The following is a 23,285-nucleotide window of genomic DNA, read 5'->3' on the forward strand; positions in this document are numbered from 1 at the left end:
GCAAAATACTTCCTCCGACGTGGTTAATAAAACCATCCACAACTGTATTTTTAATGGAAGTTTTATTTTTTTAAGACCATTCAGATCTTTTCAAAGGCTGCGGTCAGCTCCCTGGAGCAGGGAATTCACTCACGGTGTACATAGAGATTGAGGATTATATAGGAAAAAAAAAAAAAAAAGGTAATTTGAGCCTTGCTGTTGCCTGTCGTTGGGTTCTCTGGTGTGTAATAAAGAGCGATCACTAATTGAAACCCCTTCTGCCATGGAGTCATTTAACACACACGTCTCCCACATGGGTTAATTTGGGTTGCACGCCTATTGCAGCCTCACAGGGTGCTTGGTTGTTGTTTTTTTTTTTTTCCCCCGCTTTGCAATAATGAATGAAAGTGCTGGATTCTCTTCTTTTTTTTTTTTTCTTTTTTTTTTTTTTTTGGCTAAATGTGAACAAAAACTGAGCACCAACGCCTGCAGGAGGGCGCAGGGGTGCGCACGCGTCTGTGCCCACCTCGTGCTTACAGCAGCAGCATTTCCTTAGGGAACCAAAAGATTTTAAGCCTGGAAAACCACCCCGGGACCTCCGTGTCCAGAAATGCCGGCTGCTCTCCATCACTTCAGCGAAGCCACTGCTTGATCCAGCAGCTCCCTGCATCCAGGTGAGCAGGGGGACCGAAGGAAGGAAGCCGAGGGGCAGCTCAAGCCCTTTCAGTGTCCCTAAAGCATCGTCCTGGCCTGGTTTTGGGGTGTGCGAGGACCATAAGCAGGCTGGCACGATGAAAACTCATCTGTCTCCTTACCTTTTGTTGCAAATAAATCTCTCTTTAGAGAACCAGGCTGGTTCCAAGACAAAACCACACGGCTCCTGGTGTGGGTGCCAGCCCCAGGTACAGGGTGGGAAGGGGCTGGTGCCCACCTTGCTGTCACAAAGCTGCTATCACCATCAGGTGCTGGGTGCCCAGGAGCCACCACGAGTGCTGGGGATCTCCTGGGGATGCGGAGAAAAATGGGGCACAGCAAAAATCCCCAAAAAATCCCCCAAATCCCAAAATTGTGTGATGCAAAGCCTGGCAGCAATGGAGGCTGGCTCTGGCTGCTGGCTCCTGTGCAGGGATTTCGTGTTCCTGGACTTTTCCCTTTTCACTGGGAAACGCACCGGGGCTTGGCACGCCGGGAGCAAAGCCGTGCGCAATGCAACAAATGGCAGCTTTTTCCCCAAATGTGCATCTCCGGGGGTACAGCGAGGCTGGAGAAGGGACACAGGCGGACAGCCTGGCTCCTCACCCCTCCGTAGGGACGGCAGCTGCCCCGTGACGCAGCGTCCCCTCTCCAACCCTGCCAACGCGCTGTCCCCAGGGTGGGTGACGCCGGAGGGGACGTCGCGGAGCCACCGGGCGCCTGTGGCCGACGCCAGCCGGGAGCCAGGAGCAGGGCAAAGCTGCGAGTGCCATCGTCCTGCGATGAGAAACGGCTCCTGCGGGCCTTGGGGGAGCGGGCAGAGGCGAGGCGAGCTCATTCCCCCCCTGCTTTGCTTCCCACTTTTCTCCTCGCACAGTCACAGAGACCTTTAAGTCTCCGGAGAGGAGCTTGGAGGAGAATAAATCAACCCCCACACATCGTGATTACCTCCGGCACCGGCTGAGATAATGCTGCCAGCTGCTGGGGAGCTGGGAAAGGGATGGATCCAGCATGATGCTGGGAACCTGGGCTGCCCTCGGGGCTTGCAGAGGGGACAGAGCAGCCCCCAGCCAGGTGGCATTAAGGGAAAAATGCCCCCAGAGCAAGAGGGGACCCATTGCTGTGAGTTGGAGGGTTATCATGGAAAAAAGAGGTAGCCAAGAGCCTCGGGAGGTGGCCAGGGCTTGCAATGGGGTCCTCTGGGGTGTGCCCTCGCTTCCCACCCACCTCCCCAGCTCTCTGGGGGCTTTATTCCAACACAAATCCTTGGGGACCGTGGTCCAAAAGGGTCTGTGATGGGCACTGGGGTGGTCAGAAGGAGTGACCACGAGCGTGCAGGTGAAAGTGGCACAAAAGGCAAAGAAATGCAAAGCCCTTCTTGGCAACGCATCCCCTTGGTCCCGCTCAGATCCCAGGTGCATCGCCGTGACGTTGGGGATGAAATACGGGCGCGTTTCAAAGGCATTCCTCGGGGCTAAGTGAACCCAGCTGAGAGCTGGTGAGCAGGGATCATAAACCGGCAGGCATCTTCATGCTGCAGAGGGCTGCGGAGGGAATTTTATCTCTTTTTTTTTTTTTTTTTAATTTTAACTAATCCTGACTGGTGCTGAGAACCTGCCTTCCTGCAACAGGGAGGGAGGCTGGGCGTTGGGTTCCTCTATCTGTAATAGAAAGGTGGAAAATAAACCTGGCTGAGAAAGGTCCTGCTTGGAGGTTGTTGCAGGCTCTGCCCCACCAGGACCCCCAGAGGTGGCCAAGGTGAGACTGTGGCAAAGAATTTGGAGCTGTTGGTGGCTTTTATGTGAGCTCAGCCCTGCGGTTTGGGGGCTATGACGCATCCTCCTCCTCCCCAGAGCACCACAGCCAAACCCTTCAAGGCACCAAATGCCACTTTTTCTGTCTGTCCGTTCCTTTATGGTAAACGCTGCGTTGGCTCTGTGCTGGTGGGGGGGGAAAACAGCAGCTTTTGGAGGAAAACAGCCTCTAAACCCACAGCACGATCCCTGCCAGAGCAAGGAGCAAATTCCAGCTCCGGAGCCATCGGTGGGGCTGGCAGCGAAACGCTTCTGCCAGCTGGGGAGCTGCGTCTGGATCAAACCCGGCACAGCCCAGAGGGCAGCCCCAGAGCCCCCCGGCACAGCCCCTCGCTCAGATGGCGAGAGGCAACCCCACTGCACACATCTTGTCCCATCCCTTGGCTTCGCTTTTGTGCTTGATTACAACCTGGCAGCCGCTCAGGCAACGGCTGCGAGAGGAACCAGCGGCGGCGCAGGCTGTTGCAGCAGCATCTGCACCACTGCAGCCTCCAGCAGCTCCCTGCCGTGGGTTTGGGCACAGAACTGTTGGTTTTGGGGCTCCACACGAGGCTGTTCCACCTGGTGCAGCCGCCTCGTCTCATTTCATAGCATGGACGTGGGCCGACCCGTGCCAGCAGGACTTTGGGGCAGGGAGCAGCCCATCCGCATTTAATTTTCTCTCCCAGTCGCAGCCAGAGCACCCCGGGGCAATGCTTGTTCTGCAGAGAAGTCGTCCCCCAGCCCGACCCCGTGGTGCTGCTGCACTTGTCTTGGTGGGAAGCGTCCCTGCCTGTGTCGGGCAGCCAGAGCCCCGTTTTCCCCCAAAAAAGCATCCTCCTGGAGCACGTGGCCAGGATTACGGCTGGTACCTAACCCAGCGCTTGGCCCCGAGGGGAAATAAAATCACCCCAGGCACAGATTTCTCAGGATTTGGGCAACTCATCGTCCCTTCTGGGAGAGCAAAACAAAAGTGAAAGCGAGGTGGTTTGGGCACAACACCTACCCTGGTCCCCGTGGCACCTTCCTGGAGCAGATGCTGCTTTAAATGCGTTTTCTGAACGGAGCTGGATATAGAAGGGAGTGCTCCCCGAGCGCCTTTGATACCCTGATGCTTTAATACCGTGCAAGGAGACGTATTTATAAATAAAAGAAAATGAAACATCCACCCGACAAAGCAGACTCCAAGCAAGAGCAACAGTCCCCAAAGGGAAGATTTATCCAAGGTCTTTCAGGACAGACAATTAAGTGAGGGCAACGCGAGAAAGACAATAAATCCAGGGAGACAAATGAAGGGCAAAGAATATCACCCCTTACAACTCCGCCAGTCTTTCCCCCCCAGCAGTTTCTGCTTCTAGCCTCATTTTCTCCTCCAGCAGGAAAAGAAACCATTTTAATGTGCTCAAGACTGTGCTGAAAGCCGTGAGCTTGGGGGACTTCAAACATGATTTTTTTTTTTTTTTTTTTCTTGCCTGAGGGCTCCATCCCTCTTTCCCCAGATGATGTCTCCTGGTTAACAAGGGCATATCCACATCCAGCTCCTCCAGCGGCCTTTGATATTTAATAGGCTGAGTTCCAGTGGAGACCAGTACGCCGGCGCTCGCAGCAGCCATTAGCTGCTTTACATTATAAAATTACAGTCCCATGGCAAGCGCCGGCTTAATTCACTTACGGGAGAGGGACGCAGCCTTTCCAGCTCCGCCGTCGCTTCCCCCCGTGGCGGTTCCCCCCTTTTTTTGTTCTTTGCTTAGCAAATCCTCCTCCCGGTACTTCCCCAGCCCAAGCGGGAGCTGCTAATTGGCACCCGAATACCGCTGCAGGTTGGCACAAAACAGATTATTATCTATTCAGCCGAAGGATGCTTTGCCTCCAGGCAAGCTCCGGAGCCTCTAGGGATGAATATTAACCAGCAGCGATAACACACGGCGAGCACCACGCTTGCAGGGCACGAGGGATTTTGCAGGGAGGTTTTTCATTTAGAAGGGAGGTCTTTAGGAGCTCTGAATGTCTTTAATTCCTCCGTTTATCACGGGAACAAAACTCCTGCCAAGCACTCTGCTTAAATAAAGGGGTCTGCAAGTGAATGAGCAGACCTGGGGCTGCCCATCAGCCCACCCGGGCACCGGTAGCACCCAGTGGGAACCAGCCCCGAGTCTGGGGGAGGCAGGGAGGGGACCCTAACTCAAAAGCCCTGTATGGCCCCAAGGCAAAACTGCTTTCAGCTGGGCAGTGACAAAGCACACAGCTCTTCGGCACAGGCTTCATCAGCGTGGTGTGGAAACTTGCAGGCACCCACGGCGAAAGCCACGCTCTGGTTGTGTTTCCATCTGGCTCTGGCACCCAGCGGTGATGTCCGCAGAGCCTCGTTCTTTTGGGACCACGCACAGAGACCCAAAAGGGGCAGAACACTGCTGCAAAATGCCCAGGGCAGCAGAGATGTGGTGGTATGGGGGGCACAGGCTTGCTCTGCTCGGGCTGTTTTCATCCTGGTTGTCCCCAGCGAGCTCTTGGCGAGGTTTCCAGGAAGACAAAAGTTTCAAAGTGGCTCATCCCGAAATGAATTCCTGCTGGGAGCTGGTCTCCATCTTCAGCCGCTGCTTGCACCTATGTCCATGGAGCTGGCCTGAAATTCAGGGCTGTTAAGTGGCAAAGCCCAGGGTCAGCGGTGCTCACCGAGGGACACCGCACACAGCAGAAGGTCCCCAACCACCTGGGCATCGCTGGGGCCACTTCCCAGGCTCGTGATGTGATTTATTTTGTCTCAGCAAAGCCAGCTCCTTCCCTTTCCCTCTCCTTCTGCTCTTTCAAAGCGTGAAGCTGGGATGGAGAGGAGGATTTTGGACCCCTTCTCCAGCCCTCCCCAGCTTCACGGCCGTAATGCAGCCACAGCTTTGGGCACGGCTCTGCCGATTCCCCGGCACTGAGCTGCGACTCCTTAAGGCCAACCAGGAGCAAAAAACGGCACCTAAGGAGGGTGTGCCGGACTCAGCCGAGTGCTGGCAGAAAATAAGAAGAAAAGTTTTTTTTGTTTTTTTGTTTTTTTTTTTTTCTGATGGGTAGCCCTTAGTGGTGGGCACAAGGAAATGAAGAGTCCCTGCTCCTCTTGCGGTCGCCTTTCCCGGAGCACCAGGAGGGCTCTGATCCCAGCATCGGGGCTGGCACCAAGCAAAGATTAACTCAGTGGTGCCCGAGGAAAGCCTGATCCTGCCTGGGGGGCAGTGGGGAGCTGGGATCCAGCAGGATGAGCTCAGTGGATCCTGGGACAAGCTGGGATCCTGCCGCGAGCTGGCCAAAGGGGCCACTGGTGAGGCTGGGAGGGGACGCGATGCCTGTGGCAAGAAGAGCGCCCAGCACCACGACAGGGCTGTGAAACCCTCAGCCCCCAAACGCTGCTGTAGGATCCTTCTCCTCGCCTTTCAGCAGCATGGGCAGGGGCTGGGAGGGTGCTCGGGGGCGGCTGGATGGCGCTGGGTGCATCCTGCCAGCAGACAAACCTCGCCGCCCCGGCGTCCTCACCGAATATATTCCATTCCCTGCGTCGTGTGCGGTGTGGGAAACCTACAGATCCCAAGGGGTGACGGAGCCCATCTTATCTGCGTTGCTTTAGGAGAGGGAGAGGAGCAAGCCTGGCCCCAGGGCCACCGAAAAAAGCTTTGGGGATGGCTCCTGAGGTTCTCTGAGGGCCAGGCCAGGCTCTTTGCACGGCGGAGCAGCAGCCGTGTTCGGACACCCGCTGCGGGGCTGGCTCTGGTCTCATGCAGTTTTGACACCTCGGCATCCCCGGCGCGCTCAGGAGGGTGCAGCCTGATTTACGCACCCCCTGGCTTCCCCGCGGGAGGATAAATCAGCTCGTGAAGCCCTTGTTTGAAACCTTTCGCTTGCCTGCCCCAGCCCAGACCCCGCTAAATGAGATCAGGGCTCCGCTGCTCGGCCCCCTGCGACTTCCCACCGGGGTTTGGGAATCGCTCCCTCCTCCGAACACCGGCCTTGACAGCGCCTGGGGTTTGTTAAAAAGCAAATCGCTTGCACGTGGAGCACGAGGAGGGGGCGGCCGCCGCGCGCGGCCCCCGGAGGAGCGAGCTGGGAGATGCGCGGAGGATGCAGGAGCGAGGGGCGTGCGCGCAGTGCCCTTGGCGGAGCTGCGATACGTACCCCGGCTCAGTGGGACGCGGACATGGACCAAGCCCCTTCCATCCTCCAGACGGAGAAGGCGTAGCTGAGCCTCTCGTGGGCCAGGTAGTTGCAGCTGGTGATCTTGTGGTCCAGCTCATCGCTCTGCAGCACCTGGTACAAGAAGTCTATGTAGCGCGCGGCCAACTTGAGGGTCTGGATCTTGCTCAGCTTGTCGGAGGGCAGCGTGGGGATGATCTTCCGCAGCTCCGCGAAGGCGTCGTTGAGCGACTGGGTCCGCTGGCGCTCCCGCACGTTGGCGATCACCCGCTGGGTGTGCACGTCCTCGAAGGACTGCGGGACGGGGCTGCGCTTGCTCCGCTTGCCCTGCAGCGAGGGGGCTCCGCCGTCCTCCGCCGGCTTGCCCGCCTGGCCTCGCTTGCGGAGGCATTTCTTGTGCAGCCGCTCGCCTTCCTCCTCGCTGGTGACCAGGCTGCCTTCGGGGGAGTCCAGGCACATGCTTTCCTCCTTCATCGTCTCGGCAGCCACCACCTGCGCCCCCCGGGACCTCTTCCACCGGGCAGGCGAAGGGCTCGTGGGGCTCACGGGGCGCGGAGGACGCGGCGCATCGGCGGAGACGGAGCCCGCGCGAGAGGGGCAGCCCGGAGCATCCACCCTTCGGCCCCTCCGAACTTCCCAAGCCTCGCGGAGCCCTCCAAGGAGCTCAGTTGGTTTTTCCTTTGGGCGACGGAGAGGAGGGCGTTCGGATAACTTTGGGGAAAGGCTCTTGCTGATAGGGCGAGGAGGACCGGGGGCGGACCAGGCGCAGACCAATGCAGCAGTGCAAGGTAACGCAAACATCAGTGGAGCTTATGGGTTCCAGATTTCCTCCCTCCCTCCTCCACCGACACCCCCAAGCCCTCCGGCACAGATGCTCCTGCCTGCCGCCCGGATGTCAAGGGACATTGCCTATGCTAATGTTGAGCACCAGCCATGGAGTTCAAGGAAGGCGGATTTATTTTTAAGTCTTTTTTTTTCTTTTTTTTTTTTTTTTTGAAAGCCAAGTTGACCCTACAAAAGCCAGCCAGAAATATTGATCTGTCCAGCCTGGAATCGAAGACTTTAATCTATGGGAGGTTCAAATGGAAGTGTGGAGCGATGGATGTCTCCATGAGCAACGCGGGGCATGCTCTGAATCCAAAGGAAGAAGCAACACTGGCAGGCATCCATGCTGCTCTTCAGAAATGGCACGACCCAAAATGGATTTGAGTTTGCATCCACTCATCCATCCATCCACTCATGCAACCATTTTTCTTCCTCTGCCTCCAGTTCTGGCCTGACTGGGAGCTGTGCACAGCCACGGAGCAAGGAGAAGACGTGGAAATGTCAAAGCCTCGTGGTTCAAGCACTCAGCCAAGAAGACGATTTGGCTTCTGCAGTCACTGGGATGGGGCCACCATGGAGAGTGAGAGGACAGCAAGATCTATAGGGTCAGTGAGGCAACAGAGGAATGTGGGAATTTGTGACTTGCTGAGTTCAGCCTCGTGTTTCTGCAGCGATTGGGTCATAAATCCCTTTCTGAAGGCACCAGGCTCCCTCTTAGAGATGTTTTGGCCTCTTTGCCCACTGCTGTTTGGCAGCTACCACAGACAGGAGGATGCTATGGGTCCAGAACCTGGTCCTGGCTGAATCCACAGCCAGGCCAGCCCCTGATTTCCACAGAAAATCAAGTTCTGCTATGAGGTGCCGCATCCTTTCTCCACTCCTGAGATGATAGCCTCAAATAAATTACCTTCTTCTCCCCGCAGAAATACCACGAGAGCTGCATCCTCTTCCAGCCAAGGGTGGAGGTCCGGATTCATACCAAGGCATGCGATATACCACACAGCACACATCGACCCCATCCAATCTGTCTTTGCTCATCACACTCTCTGGACATTGCTCCCTGCTCTTGGTCATTGGGAGCTCTCCAGAGGATCTCTGAGGTCCTGGCACGATGCTCCCTGGGGACCCTGGGGTTCACCCCCAGCAGCAATCCCAGCCCTCGCTAAAATTTGCTCTGTTGTTCCATCTTATAATGGAACACACAGGGAGGGTATTAGGGGAACAATCTTGTTTACAACAGTGTCAATAATTAATCAAAGTAATGAAAATAATGCCAATAAAATAGAAGTTGTTGAGTTGACATGGGCCTGTACAGATATTTTTAAACTAGTTGTTGCCTTATATGCATGCACATGCAATATATATAGTTTACACATATATATATGAAAATGAAAACAATATAAATGATTTATACAATGTATATATTTACACATTTTCTGCAGCAAATCGAAAAGCCTCGGTGGCTGTCCCTGCTTGCTTTCTTGCCTGCTGGTGCATCCTTGCCTGCATGCACCTGGGCTTTCAGAGCAACTCTGCTTTTGCTTTCGGATTATGGCCTCGCTCCTCTTTGGGATGGGGCTGAACAAGGGCAAAAGACTTGTCCAAATTTGCTCAGGGAAGCTAATCCCATTTGCAGAAGACAACCTCAATTCCATCCCAGACACAAGGTATTTTGGAAAAACATGCTCCAGAGACCATAGCATCCAAGCATCCAAGACATATCCATGTCCACCACCCCTCACAGCAACCCCCTTTTGAATCCCTTGGCGTCCTATTTACACCCCCCCAGATTCTGCTTTTTCACTCTGGATGAGCCATGGGGCTGTTTTTCTCTATTTTGAGGATTTCTCTGCTTGCACATCCTTCCGCAGGTTCCTCTTCAACAACCTCCACGCTGGACGGGGTCCAGGGAGAACAGGAGCCTCGAAGAGACACCTCAGCCCAAAAAAGAGATGAGAAGGTGAGTTTGGTTTTGGGAGGGCTTGGGCTCAGCCCCATCCTTCCTATCGGGCTGGCGAGAAGCTGATGGGGGTACCTGATGGGATGGAGCCTGGGGGCTTCGCTCCCCAAACCAAATCAGTGCCAGAGCTCTGCCAGCGGGGCCACCACTCAAAGCCCTGCTCACACGCGAGCGTTGTCAAGACAGCGACTAATATCAGCTGTTCCTAATGCGAGAAGACAATAGATCACAGGGGCCTGGGAAAGCGAGAGAAAACAAAGGGCGAGAAAAAAATACCCCAGGGAGGGCAGAATTTAGGCAGGATCCCGGGTCCTCTGATCCCGCGCTTGAAGAAACTGGCTGAGCTCTGGAGAAGCTGGAGGGCGGCCAATTAACACCAGCTGGGGCATGGGCTTGTGCCTGGCTTTTATTTTTTTATTAATGTTTTTATTGTTTTCCTTTTTAAAAATAAGTTTAATTCAATTTCGCTGGCGAACGATCTTGGGCAAAGGAAGTGCAGCTCGGTATTGTTGCTGATATCCTTGAGCAAAAGGATAAATACAATGAGCTTTGATCCGCGGGAAGGATCAGCTGCGCACCCCGAACTGCTCGAGCAGGCTTTTTTACCCACATTTGGATGTTTTGTGGCTAGAGTATTTTTCCCTTGAACATTTCATTTTGTTCTTTCAGTGAGTGTTTTTGGAAGAATATTAATATAAACTTCTCATGAAAAGGTCACGAGTCACCAAACTGGTTTCAATAACTTTGCTTTTCCAGCTAGCTGGGGGTTTTATAGCACTCATTTTGACAGATCAGTAAAAATTTCAGACCTTAAAAATGCGGAGAGAGAAAGAAAAAAAAAAAAAAATCACAGATCTCTTGGTTCAGTGAGAAGCCACCAGATGGAAGAAGGTTTGGATTCCCACCATGTCCCAGCTGCTCTGCCTCTGCTCGTCTCCCTCCGGGGCCCCCTCACTGTTCACCTTTTCACTCCACTTTTCTCGAGTGGCTTTTTGGGGTGAGAAGGGAAGGTTCTGGGATGCCCGCAGCAGAGCCGAGCCCCATGCTGTGGGAAGAAGGGCGATGTTAAAAGGGAAAGCAGTGATGCTGCTGAGCAGGCACTTGTGTATGGGGCGAGGGGCACGTGGGCAGCCTCAGTGGGGCTGCAGGAGCTTCGTTATGGGGTCGAGACTTGAGCTGAGCCTTCTTTAGAAAGGGGCTGAGGTGTCCCCTCAGAGCTGTGTTCTTCAGTGGGGTTGGGAGCACGGCTCAGCCAGCCCGAGCCTGTTTTTATCTCTGCTGCTGCCCGCAGATGCTCCGTGCCAGCCCTCAGTCCTGGGGGAGGATCCAGGCTCCTGCTTGGCACAATGAGCCTGGACCTCTGCATCTCTTCACCATCACCAGCTCCCCAAAAACCCTTGGGGATCCCAGCTCCGTGATGTCCCTGTGGGGACCGAGCTTCTCCCCCTGCCCTACCAGGGAGCCGAGCATCAGCACGGACGCTTCCCTGTTTTCTGCAGACCTTGCTGGGGTCTGATGGGTCTCCTGGCCTCCCTCCAGGTCCAGTGGAGGCCAGCCTCAAGGACAGTGGCACAGTGGCCACAATGGGAGGTTCTGAGCACCCACGGGCTCTCCAGGTTGAGAAGAATTCATACAGAGCTCCACGGTTGCCAGGAAGGTGGCCGGGAGGCTGTTGCACCCTTGGGGTTTGAGCCCCTGTGATGTGTGGCATAGGGCAATAAGGCACGGCCTCAGGCTGTGCCAGGGGAGGTTCAGGCTGGAAATTAGGAGACATTTCTGCTCAGAAAGAGCGGTCAGGCGTTGGGATGGGTTGCCCAGGGAGGTGGTGGAGTCACCGTCCCTGGGGGTGTTCAAGGCAAGGTTGGACGTGGTGCTTGGGGACGTGGTTCAGTGGGTGATGGTGGTAGGGAGGGATGATTTTGGAGGGCTTTCCAACCGCATAAAATTCTCTGATTCTATAAACCAGGTCTGCAACGTGATGTGAGGGTGCCAGAAGGGGTGATGACGAGCTGGCCCTTTCATCCTTGACACCCTTGGCGTGCCAAGAGGGGCCAGGACGAGCCCTGTGCCACGTCTGTGTGCAAGCACGGCCCCATGGAGGCCAGGAAAGTGCCCCCCAGCTCCTCCCCACTCTGCTCACCGCTGCGACGGGGCCACCAACCTGCCCAGTGCCACGAGGGATAATGTCCATGTACGAGCCCGGTGCTGCCAACAGCTTCTCTCGGATGGCAGAGGAGCCCATTACACCCGTGAATAATTCTGGGCACAAAATCAGAGGCTGAGCCTCGATGCAGAGGCTTTTTTTTTTTTTTCCCCTTTTTTTTTTTTTTTTTTTCAGGCTATTTTCCTTTGTTCGGGAAGACGAAAATAATCGCTGTTTTATCCTGTGTGAAAAAAAGGAGGATAACGCTAATAAATTGAGAACATTAAAGGGAGCCAGGAATAGCCGCTGCCCCTGGAGGCTGGGGAAGCAGCTTCGGTTTCGCAGGTTTTTCTAGTTATTGCAGCGTTAGAGTGGAAACATGTGTGGTGCGAATAAAAATGCGAAGCATCCACTGTAGCGTGCTGTTGCTGAGGCAACCGCAGGGAATATGGGAGGGGGGCATCGTGCAGGGCTCTGGCTGTAAAAGGGAGCTCGAGCGCTCCGGGTGCCTTTGATCTGCGCGCCTGCAGCTCTGATTGATGGCCCCGCAATTCATTTCCTTGTCAAAGTGACATAATGTTCCTGGAACTCGCTGAACTTTTTAAGAACTAAAAGATGTTCCCCCCCAAAACGCAGCCTCTCCCCGAGAGGGGGGCGCAGGGGGGAGCTGGGGGGGGGATAAACGGGGTCTGGCCCTGCTGTAGCATCACTTGCGGGGCTGAGCTGGGGATGGGACAGTGGCACCGAGGGCACTGGTGGCAGCCACCACCCCGTGCTGATGGCCATCCTGTTCCAGTTAATTTTCCTCGCTGGAATTTTACATGTGAAAGTCTTCTTTTTTTTTTTCTTCTTCTTTTTTTTTTTTTTTTTTTTCCCCTCCCCATCTGTTTCCATCTGGCCATCAAAGGAGCACAACGCCATGTCCTGGGCCCCGCTGCCAAGAACCTCGCTGCCCGCCCCGGGAGCCAAATGATTCCCACCGAGGCAGCCTCCAGCCTGCCCAAATTCTCCGGGCACCCTCACCACAGGGCTGGCAGCGTGGTTTTGGCCAGGGGGGAGCCCAGCACCATCCCTGGTGATGACCCCGCTCTATCCTTGCATTTACACCCATCCCAGGCAGCGCTAAAGCCCAGGATTTGCTGAGGATGAGGAGTAAAAGTGCTCTCCTGCTGGTAATGAAAGCCCATCATAGCCATCGACCTTCCTCTTTGCTGCACAGCCCCGTGAGATATCTCGCAGGAATAAGCCCCCCCCGGGAAGGCACCATGGTGCTGGGGCGGGCTGGGGACAGGGATCACTGCACGCGCATCCCCCTGCCCCAGGTTACAGGGCAAATGCAGACTTGGCAGGCAAAGCAATATTTTGGGAGGAGGGGGAACTGAAAACCCAGCCCTGCCTGCTAACCCACCCCAGGAGCCTAACCCCAAAGAGAGAAATCTTCATCCCTTCAGCAGCCATTTCTTGGGCCAGCTCCTTGACACAGACTTGGGGTGTTTTGGGGCGTTTTGCTCACTCCTGGCCGTGCACCCAGCACTGCAGGGCTTTGGCTCCATCGCCTTTGCAAGTTGTGAGTAGCTCTGCTTATACCCACTCTTGCCCACTGGAGCAAATAAAAACCATCAGTCCTTTAATTTCTTGCTGTAGAAATTGTCTTATAAATTTAATTTCTTGCCTAAGGCCAGGCGGAGGCACCCAGCCCTGCCCACTCGCTCTTTCTCCTCCCGTTTTTTGCCACCTTGCCTTGCTGTGGCTGGGAATTTCACCCTGCATTTTGGGGACCAGCTGCTTTTGGGGTGGTGATGATCTCCTCCCAGCTCCCTCCAGCTGGAGGCACCGAGCTCTCCAGTCCATCCCAGTGCTCCCCAGTACCCAGCCGGACCTGGGCTGGCAGTGAGGACGGGCGGTCGGTGACTCACGGCGCGGATCCTGATGGCTGCGGCTGGGAGCACGGCTCCATCACGCTGTGCATCAGCTCCTGCACTGAGTCACTTCCAGCCGGGAGATGCTGCAGCCTCTGGCCCATGGGAATGGAAACCAAAGGGTTGTCTTCAGCTCCTGGGCAGCTTCGTGGCTTCAGCCTAGCTGAATGTGGAAATGCTGCTTGCCCCCTCCTGCCCAGGGCCTGTTCCCCCCTCCTTTTGCAGCTACGAACCCATAAAAGCAGAGTATCCGAAGCGTGGGTGCTCCCAGGAGGGAATGCAATCACGCTGCTCTTTGTGGTTTGCACCCCTGGGCCCTGCACCAGCCCCTTGGGAAGTCTCCTCCCGAGGGGGGTCCAGGGTCAGGCTCAGATCTTCCAGCACCCGGCTTCTGGACCCCTCTTGCAGCTGCTTTTGGGGCTCTTTAAAAGGAACTGGGTTGAGGCAAAACTGTGCTTTTGTGTGTGCGCGGTTACCTCCTTGTGCACAGAGCTGGAGAGGGTCCAGCAGCTCCGAGCCATCCTGACCTCCACCCGCCCCCGTGCAGAAAGCCACGAGATCCTCCGGCAGCAGCTCGAGGACTTGCGGGAAGGAGAAGTTTGAAACAGCCGTTAGCAACGAGACAAACATTTATGGCAGCTTCTGCTTAATGTGCAAGAGAAAGAGCTTCTGGAAAAATCTCTGCAATAAGGTGCTAGAAGGGCAGGGCTTGTAACCGCCCCAGGATGTCCCCCAGGAGGTGCAGGAACTGGAAGGGAGTGAAAAGCGTGGAGGAAAAATGTCTTTCTCCCTTCTCGAGGGCAACCTGAGTTGGTTCCAATCCAGGGAAGCAAAAAAATGAAGACGACAGCAAGCACACGCAGTTCACACCAGCTTTGTGGTCTGTTATCTCAGTGCCACGAAGCCTACCAGCGGGGTAAGGCCACAAAAGCAGAGAGCAGACAGACAGCCGGATGATACCGATGATGCACATCCCCAAGAATGCCAAGTTATTTTTATATGAGCAACTTCGCAGGCACTCAACGCTGACTCAGTGTTCTGCATCTCCTCCCTTCGCTCCGTGGGCCAAAGTGGAGCCGTGCCAGCTCCAGGGATGGAGGAGAAGGGGTCTCGGGAGAGCCAGGGTGCCGGGGCTTCACCGCAGGGCTCGGCGTGAGAGCCCGTGCGCATGCACCTCGCCGGTGGTGTGGAGCAAATTTTGTGGCTTCCCGTGGCTCCCAGCTGGCCTGGACTTGGCAGCCCACTTGAAGTGGTGGCAAGAAATATCTCAGCATGGACAGGGTGGGCTGGGAGAGGACAGGGTGGGCTTTCTGCCATCACCAGCCTCTGGACACGTTGGCATCACCCTCCGTCCCCATCACCCTCTGTCACCATCAGCGTCCATCCCCATCACCCTCACCCTGTTGTCAACGAAGCATCAGAAGGCCAGAAAGAGGAAGAAGAATTTGGGGGCATGGGGAGGTTGAGTGAGCACCAGGGTAGAGGGCTGCAGGGCGAGGACCCTTCCCCACACCACCGGTACTTTGCTGCCCATGAGAACCAAACTCCATCTCTGCAACAAGGCGTAAAACACCCCGCAGCACGGTCTTGGGCAGAAAGCAGACTGTCCAAACCCAAAAACCCTCTGAAATCCTCATGAAACAGGGCGCAGCAGCCTTGTCTCCATCCCAAGATGCTCCAGGAGCTCTCAGAGTGCTTGGGGAAGAGAAGGTCAAAGCCACCAGGAGACACGGCGCATCCCTCCGTGCTCCGGTCCCCCGATGTCCCTGTGACCATTTGGGCACCTCTGCCCACCTCCTGGAGGGCAGAACTCCCTCCTGTGCTGCTTCCCATCCTCTCCTCCCTCCCGGTCCCGGAGCAGACACCACTCCCAGCCCCAGCAGCACATGTGGGAGGGCCCTGCAAGCCTTCAAAGCCCCGTCTGGGGAGAGACGAAAGGCCGGTTAAACTCCTGGCCGGAGATGAAAGGAAACTCTCCCCTCCGCGCCTGGAACGAGTTGCTGGTGCTTTGGAGCCGGGGCTGAGGCCCATTTCCTGAGCACCATGGCAGGAGCTTTCATTTGCAGAGGGACTTTGCTCACGAGGAAGGGGGCAGTGGGAGCAGATGGCCGTGGCACTGCACCCTGTCCCCGTCCCCGAGCGCAGGGGACGCATCCTGGAGCACACCACGAGGACGCTCTCCATCGCTCCCTCCCCATCTCCCCCAAGGCAGCTCAGCTCAGGGGTGACAAAACCCTTTGTCACCACCCCTGGGGGGGTGTCACCACCCCTCTGGGGGTGACAAAGCCACCCGCAAGGACACACTGCCCAGCGAGCAGCAGACAAAGGGGAGGTGCCGGATCCTGCGCCCGGCGCGGACACACAGCCCAGGGCTGAGGAGCGGCTGGCTGGGCGGATGCGAGCGACAGATTTTCCTCATTTTGTCAAAGGAAATTCTATTCCGATTAAAACCCGTTTGATCTCGATGGAGGAGGGGGGCAGGGTGGGGGCAGGATTGGGTTTCTCTCCAATTGTTGGGCTTTATTGGGCTAATGTATCAGCTAAAAGCTTCCAAGTAAGATTTAAAGGAAGGCAAGGCGAGGGCACGGGGCTGCAAAATCTGGAGAAGACTTCAAGGAGCTTAATAAAAAAAGGGATGAGCGGGAAGAGCCATGTGTGTGCGTGCGTGCTGCGGAGCCAGGTACCCCCTGACACCCCTGGTCACGGCTGCAGCCCCCCGGGGCTGTCCCCTATGTGCCCCCTGCCCACCTGCATCGCACCACGGCACAGAAAAAGTGCAAGGAAGGGATCGCCCAGCTGATATCACAAGGGTTTGTGCAGGTCCATTAAGCTGCATGGTTTAATATGATGCTAAATAAAACCTACACAACTTACTCCGAATTTAGCATTGCCCTTGAGCGGGAGGTTGGAGTAGGTGACCCCTCCTGGGGTCCCTTCCAAGCAGAGCGGTGATTTCTGTGATACCCGTGCCCCCCTGCCTGCAAAGGGGACCAGGCATCCCCCTACAACTGCTCCTTCCCAAGAGCTTTGCTGAAGTTTAAGCCCCTTTGCCCAGCTGGATGGGACGAGGCCAAATTGTCCCTCTCTGGTGTGGGTTCTGTTGAAGGGAGAGCTGAGGTATGAGGGTTTTGCAGGGTTTTGCACTTTGTTTCTTTGAAATGGAGAGGGAAAACCTCACCGAGATGTTCAGTTTACAAGCAGAAAGCAAAAGAATCAAAGAAAACCTCTAATTTTTGGAGGGGTTGAGGTGTCAGCGTAACTCCAGAATTGTCCTGTGCGAAGGAATTAGAGCTGGGTAAGGATGTTCAACAAGAAACCCTTCAGCCGGATGCATAAAGAGGCCAAAAATTAAAATAAAATAAAATAAAATGACTTCTGTGAAGTGTAGATGAGCTTGGGTTGGAAGCTGCTTCAGACACATCCCCAAAGGTCTCTGTGATGGGGTGAGGAGGATGAGGACACAGCGAGGGTGCAGCACGAGGAGCTCGGAGCCGAAGGCAAATCTTCGTGCCGGAGCTCCGAAACTCAGCGCAGCGGCCCCGATCCTCAATAAATATCACAGCTTGGTGGGAAATAAAACCGACTGAGCAAAGACAGTAAATATGAGGCTTTTATTGTCAGAAGGGCAAGAAAGGCAAGCGAGTGTGACCTCGGCAGCGTGCGGGGCTCGGAGGAAATCTGGAAGGCAAAAACTATCAAAGATAGGGAGATAATTGGATAAAAATGGCACAGAACGAGCTCACCTTGGGCTAACTCGATAATTGTCTTTGATCAAAAATTATTTTCCGAACAAAGGCCGTGCAGTAGAACTCCTCTGTCTGGACTTTATTAACACACTTGATAAATTGCTCCATAGGAACTGCTTTGTTAAACTGGAAAAAAATAAAAAGGGGGGGAAAAGGAGGCATGAACTGGGGAAGGAATGGGATAAGGGGGAGATGTGGGGCTGCGGTGGGAGAGGGGCTGGCACCAAATGGGGGTCCCGTGGGGACTGCATGGGGACAGCCTGCCCTTACACTTCCATGTGCCTAAAAACTGGAAGGAACCCATCTTGATAAAGATTTCTTGCCACTTGCCATCTGGGCATCCCATTTTAGTCCCCCCCTCCTGGGTGAAGCTGCCCCCAAGCAGAGCTTGGCTGATCCCGTCCCACCGAGCAAACCTTTCCTTGGGGTGAGAAAGCTAAAAAAAAAAAAAAACACCCAAAAAACTATCAGATTTGGAAAGGAGGATGAAAATGCATTGGTCTGGTGGGTTTTGGGGTGCAGGGGCTTCAGCTCAGCGCTCTACTGCAAGCCAGCAGCACCCAAAATCAGCTCGGCACATTCGGGCATCCCCAAACCAGCCCCATTTTCTCCCAGGCTAGGGAGATAAGGGAGAAATCTGTGTTTTCTGAGGATGTTGGAGCCCTCGGCTTAGCGACCCAGCTGCCACTGCGTGCGATTTTTAATGTAATTATTCCCAGAACAAGCTCTCCCCCATGAGGCCTTCAAAGCGCTGCGCTGTGCCAGGGGACCTGGCTCCCAGGGCACGGGGTGAATGGGATCTGGAGGAGCATCACGAGAGGAGGGGAGAGCACCCAGAGCACCCCTTCCACTGCTCACCTTTTTTGGGGGGGCCGTTTTCCTCTGCTATGATCATTCCAGTTCTTGTTTTTTTTTCTTTTTTTCACCCTCCTCTTTTTTCTTTACTTTTCCATCCCCGGGTTAGCAGTGGTGCACGGGGCTGCCCTGCACCATGGGGGCTGTCCTAACGGTGAACCGGAGCCCCCCCAAACCAAAATCAACCACAGGGACCTCTGCAGGACACCGGGACCGGCTGATAACCTTGAGGCAAATCCACGTTTTGGCTCCTTTTGGCTGCACATCACCATAAATATTGTCTCAAAGGCTCTTCCCAGATACTCAACTTCAACCCGGCAATTTTCAGCCTCTTTTTTTTTTTTTTTTCTTTCTTTTCTTCTGTTAAATATTGGAACCATATTGAACCATTTTACTCACTTGGTTGCTCTCCAAACTGAAAGATGTCCTAAAAATAACTATTCCCAGTTCTGTGTGTGATGCTCAGCACCCCCCCTTCAGACCGTGGCTGCCTCCCAGCTCCGTCTGCACTCCGGTTGGCTTATCCCGACACTAAATCAGCTCAGCTGGGGACTTTTAATCCCACTGCTAATTTTTACCAAAGCCCACCTCTGCCTGCTGGCTCACGAGAAGCACAGGCAGGACCACGAAAATCCCCTTGGAAGGAGGCTCGGGATGGCAGAACCTCGCGCTCCACTCCCCCAGCATCTCCCTCATCACACTGCAGGAGCCCATTCGAGCTCCACCAAACCTCTTGCACTGAATCCTTTCCTCCATAAGTGGCCAAAAAAGAGGGCACAGCACCTGTCTGCAGTGCACAGAGCATAAATTTTGGTAACAGCCCCTGGACAGTCATCACCAGCAGCTGGATTGAAGGTGGTGACCTGGAGAACGTGTCCAGGGCTCGTGTCCGTGCGTCCAGCATCCATACCCAAGCTCACCCCAAACCACCCAGCACCATCTCGTCCTACCATGCCCAGGGCTACCCCGTGCCTGGGGCCTTCAGCACCCTGCTCTGGGGCCTCATCCAGCCCTGCCCCAATCTCTCCTCTGTGTCTGGGGCCACACCGTGCCCGCTACATCTCGCCTCAGCCAGCACACGACGGGATCCAGCTCCCTCCTGCTCCCATCAGGGCGTTGCGTGCAAGGGCTGCCGTTATAAAAATGGTATTTGGGGGATTTTTTATTTTTTTTTTAATTTATTTTTAATATTTTTTTTTTTTTACAAGCAACAGCCAGTAAACAAAGAGCAAATATGTGCTGAGTCGGCTCCCTCCTCGCAGGGTGGGTCGGCCTCGCTGCTGCAAGGCTGGGGACCACGCTCGCAGCAAAGCGGGCGGTGGGGCCAGTTGGCACGGCATGGCACGGCCCAGTGCCACCAAACCCAGCCAAATTTCCCCCTTCTTGGCCGGGAGGACTTGTGGAAGTGGCCCGCTTGCCCTTGCTTTGCTCCGTGCTGCCAGCAGGTCTCCATCTCCGCATCCACGCGTGGGTGCTGCAAGCGCAGCTTGGCGAAAAGCAGCAGGATGGGACCCCAGTGGCCCCGTCAAGATGAATGGGTGGATATCCGGAGGGAAATGGGAGGACTGGGCAGCCTCCTTAGGGACCTTTTGGTCCTCCAGCCGTCCTCCACCACTCCCAGTGCCACGCTTCCACTTCAGCCACACTTGGGTCCCTCCATGGCCACCTCCAGGATGGTTGGAGACCTCTTTGTGCCAGCCACATGCCCTAGAGCTATGGGACCCCCCTAAAGACGGCCCCAGAGCCCACACAAAGAACTCAAGGCCGATTTTTATGGACCCAGCTCACCCAGGGTGCCATCAGCACCCAAAGGCACCTTTCCAAGGGCCAGGTCCAGCAGCTCCAGCGAGCCTCGGCCGCGGAGGCCCCCGCGCCTGGCGGGGCTGCGGCGCTCGAGCCCTTTGAAACGCCGCTTCCGGCCTCCCCACATCTTGAAAGCAGATTGCTAAAATGCAAAAAATCTGTTGTTTTCCTTAATGCTGCTTTGAATATCTTCAAGCGCCGCTCAGGCAGGAAGACGGGATCAGGGCGGTGGACGTGGGCGAAGAGGGGACCCTCCCCGTGCCGGCCGTGAGGGTGCTGGGACCTCAACGAGGTGCTGGAGAGCCGAACCCAGAGGGTGCTGGAGGGCTGCAGGCAGAGCTGTGCTTCGTGGCAGGCTCCTTCCAACACCAAAACCCCTTTTTGAGGCACAAAATGCGTGCAGAGTTCAGCAGATGCCGCCCCGTTTCTGCAGGCTTCCTCGCGCGGCCAAGCGCCGCATGATACGAACGCTGCTGCACCCCCAGTTGGGTGAAAAAACAGGGAATTTCGTGAAAAGTCTCCTGTTGGGTGGTAAAGCCTGCTCTGCCCTGAGAAAGGAGCTGGGGTCCCCAGGATTTTGGGGAGCCTGCAGGAAGGAAAGTGCCCTGGTGCAAGGTGGGGGGCTGGAGGGGTGGTTGTGGCCCTTTAGAGCCACCCGAGCCCCGGCTCCCCTCGCATCCCAGCTCCAAAGGGCTGAGCCTGTAATTTGGGCTCGGCTCCTGCCCTGCCTGGTTCAGAGCAGGAGCTGGAAGCCTTGCTGCAAGGAAGGAGAAACCTCTTCCCATCCTGACCAGTGCAGCCCGACCCGTGTTTCGGAGGGCACCTGGATGCACTGGGCTGCAAATCCCAAACCACAGCACAACGGAGCCACCCAGGGGACACCAAACCCCAAAAACGAAGCGAAGAGCCATCACCTGAACCTCGCAGGCAGCCCAGGAGCAGCTTCGTGGCCAGGAACCTACAGACAGGGGGATGTCGGGACACCACACCGGGTGGGTACCAACGTCCCCGAGCATCCCTCTCGCTGCGCCACCCGGCCACCCCGCTCAGCCCCAGGGCCCCGACGCAGGGGACAAGGCCCTGGGGAGGGTTCTGGTGCTGTCCCCGTCTGGTGCTGTCAGCCCTCGGCACATCCCCATCCACGGCAGAGACTCGGTGGCTCCACAGCAGAACGAAACCAGCTGGGATTTCGGCACGAAGGAGCCGGGAGCGGTGCCAGGAGCGACCTCCCAGCGCAGGAGCAGCTCCCAGAGCCGCCCGTGAGACCCCAGCGAGGCACGAGCAAGCCCCAAAATCCCCCCCCGGTGCATCTCATTCCCCCACAGACCCTCCAGACTTTCCTAGTGTGGGGATTTAGGTGAAAAAAACAGCTTGGAAGGGGCTTGGTCCATGCCCCAAGGGGATCCAACTTGGCTGCAGCTCCAAGGGGACCTCAGCCGGGCCGCCCTGGTGGTGCAGGACCCTGCTGCAGCCCGGGGGGGGGGTCCCAGCTCGCCCCCTCCGTGCTGCTCCACCGCTGCTCCCCATGGCCAAGCCGCTGCTGCCCTCCGCCGGCCGCTGCCCACCCTGCACCCATGGGTGCTGGCCTCCTGGTTCAGCCAGGATCCCCCCCTCCAGGCTGCTTCTGATGGGGTGGCAGGGGGAAATAACCCCTCCTGCCCCCAGCAGACCCCTCATATTTCACCCCAGAAGCCCCCAGCGAGGCTGTTTGGGGTCCTTTTTGGGAAGGCAAGCAGGGATGGGGCTGAGCCCAGCAAACTCGTTTCGTTTGTGGCTGGAGCTCCCCCAGCTCCACTTGGACCCCTTCCTCCTGGAGGAAAAAGCTTCAAAGGGGTGATGCTGTCCCAGCGCCTCCCAAATTTATTCCAAATGTTCTCATTATCACGGCCTCCCCCCGGCCAGGAGACGGAAAGCAGATGATGGGCATTAAATACCTGGGGTCTTCTCCCTGAGCAGAGGTTTGGGAATCTCACCTGGGGCTGCAGGGGTGCAAGATCTGAGATTTTTACTATTTATAAGACAACACCCCCCCCCAGTAAGTCCTTTGTGGGATCCCTCGGGGAGAAAATTCACGGCTCCGAAATAAAAGCGCCCCTCAGAGGTGTGGTTTGGGGAGGGGAAAGACAGGGCGTGAAGTTTTGGGAGGAAAGAAACAAACAAACAAAAAAAAAGATAAAAAATACCGTATCGGGTATTGCTACGTGTGGTTATAGGTGTTGAGGGTGCAGTAAAGGTTAAAATTGCTGTGATTGTGCATCGCCCCCAAAAGCTGAGTGTTTTGTCCAATTCCTGTCCTCCCCACGCTCCTGCAGGCTTTCAATGGGAAAGGGAAAGAGCTGGAATTTAACAATTTTATAGAACAAACTCTGCAGACACCGTTTTGGTGAGAAAGACGAGTGTATTTCTGCTCTTCCCGTGGTGTCACACACGAGTTACACAGCGCAGCTTAGTACAAGGAGACACTGGGATACACACGAAGGAGCCCCGCCGTGGATCACTCCATCCCGCTGCAGGACCGAGCCTTACACCAAGCGTGCAAACGAAGCGTAAACGATGTAAAAATATATTATATATTTACATAGACGATCTCTTAAAAAGCTGAGATGGAAGTAGAAATTCCAGAGCTAAAACACGTCAGGGAGAAAACGGGGTGGGGTTAGATGCTGTGAGCGGTTTCGTAGGCAAATTTTAGTGTCACAAAAATAAACTTTAAAAACCTCCGGGGTCAGCTGAGGGGATTTTTGGGATGTGTGCCCGGGAAGGGAGCCCCGATGCGCTGCTTGCTGCGAACACGTGGGCAGAGTCGTGCTGGGGAGATGTGAGACGAGGGATGGCTTCTTGCAAACACCCACCCCAAAACCTCCCGCAAACCCCACGTCGGATCCGTGGCAGGGAATGCCGGGCATGCTGGCAGCCCGACGTCAGCAGAACGGGAGATTTTAGGATTTAAAAGCCTGAGTATTAACCTCGTAAGCACATTTCACGTACGCAGCCTTTTGTCGGGCTCCAGCAGTCTCCAGCAGGTTCCCCGGCACGGCTGGCTTGGTGCATTGACCCGGCGTCCCTCCAGCTGGGTAAATTGAGGATCTTCCCACCCAAAAACCAAGGGAATGCTATCCAGGTGTTGTCAGCTGCTTGCAAAATACCCTCAGCAGCTTCATTGAATTATTACGTGCTCAAACCTCTCGCCTTCCACAGCAAAGCAGGGACCAGTGGCAGTGCAGGCGGTGTACATCGGGCACTCATTTTGGAGGCTTGTTGGATACCTTTTTTTTTTATTTTTGAGGACCATATCTCCTTTCCCTCTCTCATCCTGCTCATAAAGGGAAGCTGAGCCAAGAAAAGGAAACGCTGCTACCTACGGAAATATTTTTTTTAGAAGAATCCTGTTCAGGTTCC

At 55.5% G+C, this 23,285-nt stretch overlaps 1 protein-coding gene across 1 annotated transcript; it reads right to left on the reverse strand.

Annotated features, from left to right (window-relative positions):
* Positions 1-6,623: 6,623 nt before the first annotated feature.
* On the reverse strand, positions 6,624-7,109 carry LOC116500036 (twist-related protein 2-like). Its single transcript, XM_032204936.1, has one exon. The coding sequence runs from the start codon at positions 7,107-7,109 to the stop codon at positions 6,624-6,626; it is 486 nt and encodes a 161-aa protein (XP_032060827.1).
* Between the last annotated feature and the right edge of the window lie 16,176 nt (positions 7,110-23,285).

Source organism: Aythya fuligula, chromosome 29, assembly GCF_009819795.1.
Source record: "Aythya fuligula isolate bAytFul2 chromosome 29, bAytFul2.pri, whole genome shotgun sequence".
NCBI lineage: Eukaryota > Metazoa > Chordata > Aves > Anseriformes > Anatidae > Aythya > Aythya fuligula.

Coding starts and splice junctions, on each gene's coding strand:
- LOC116500036 (XM_032204936.1), bottom strand. CDS start 7,109: ATGAAGGAGGAAAGCATGTGCCTGGACTCCCCCGAAGGCAGCCTGGTC.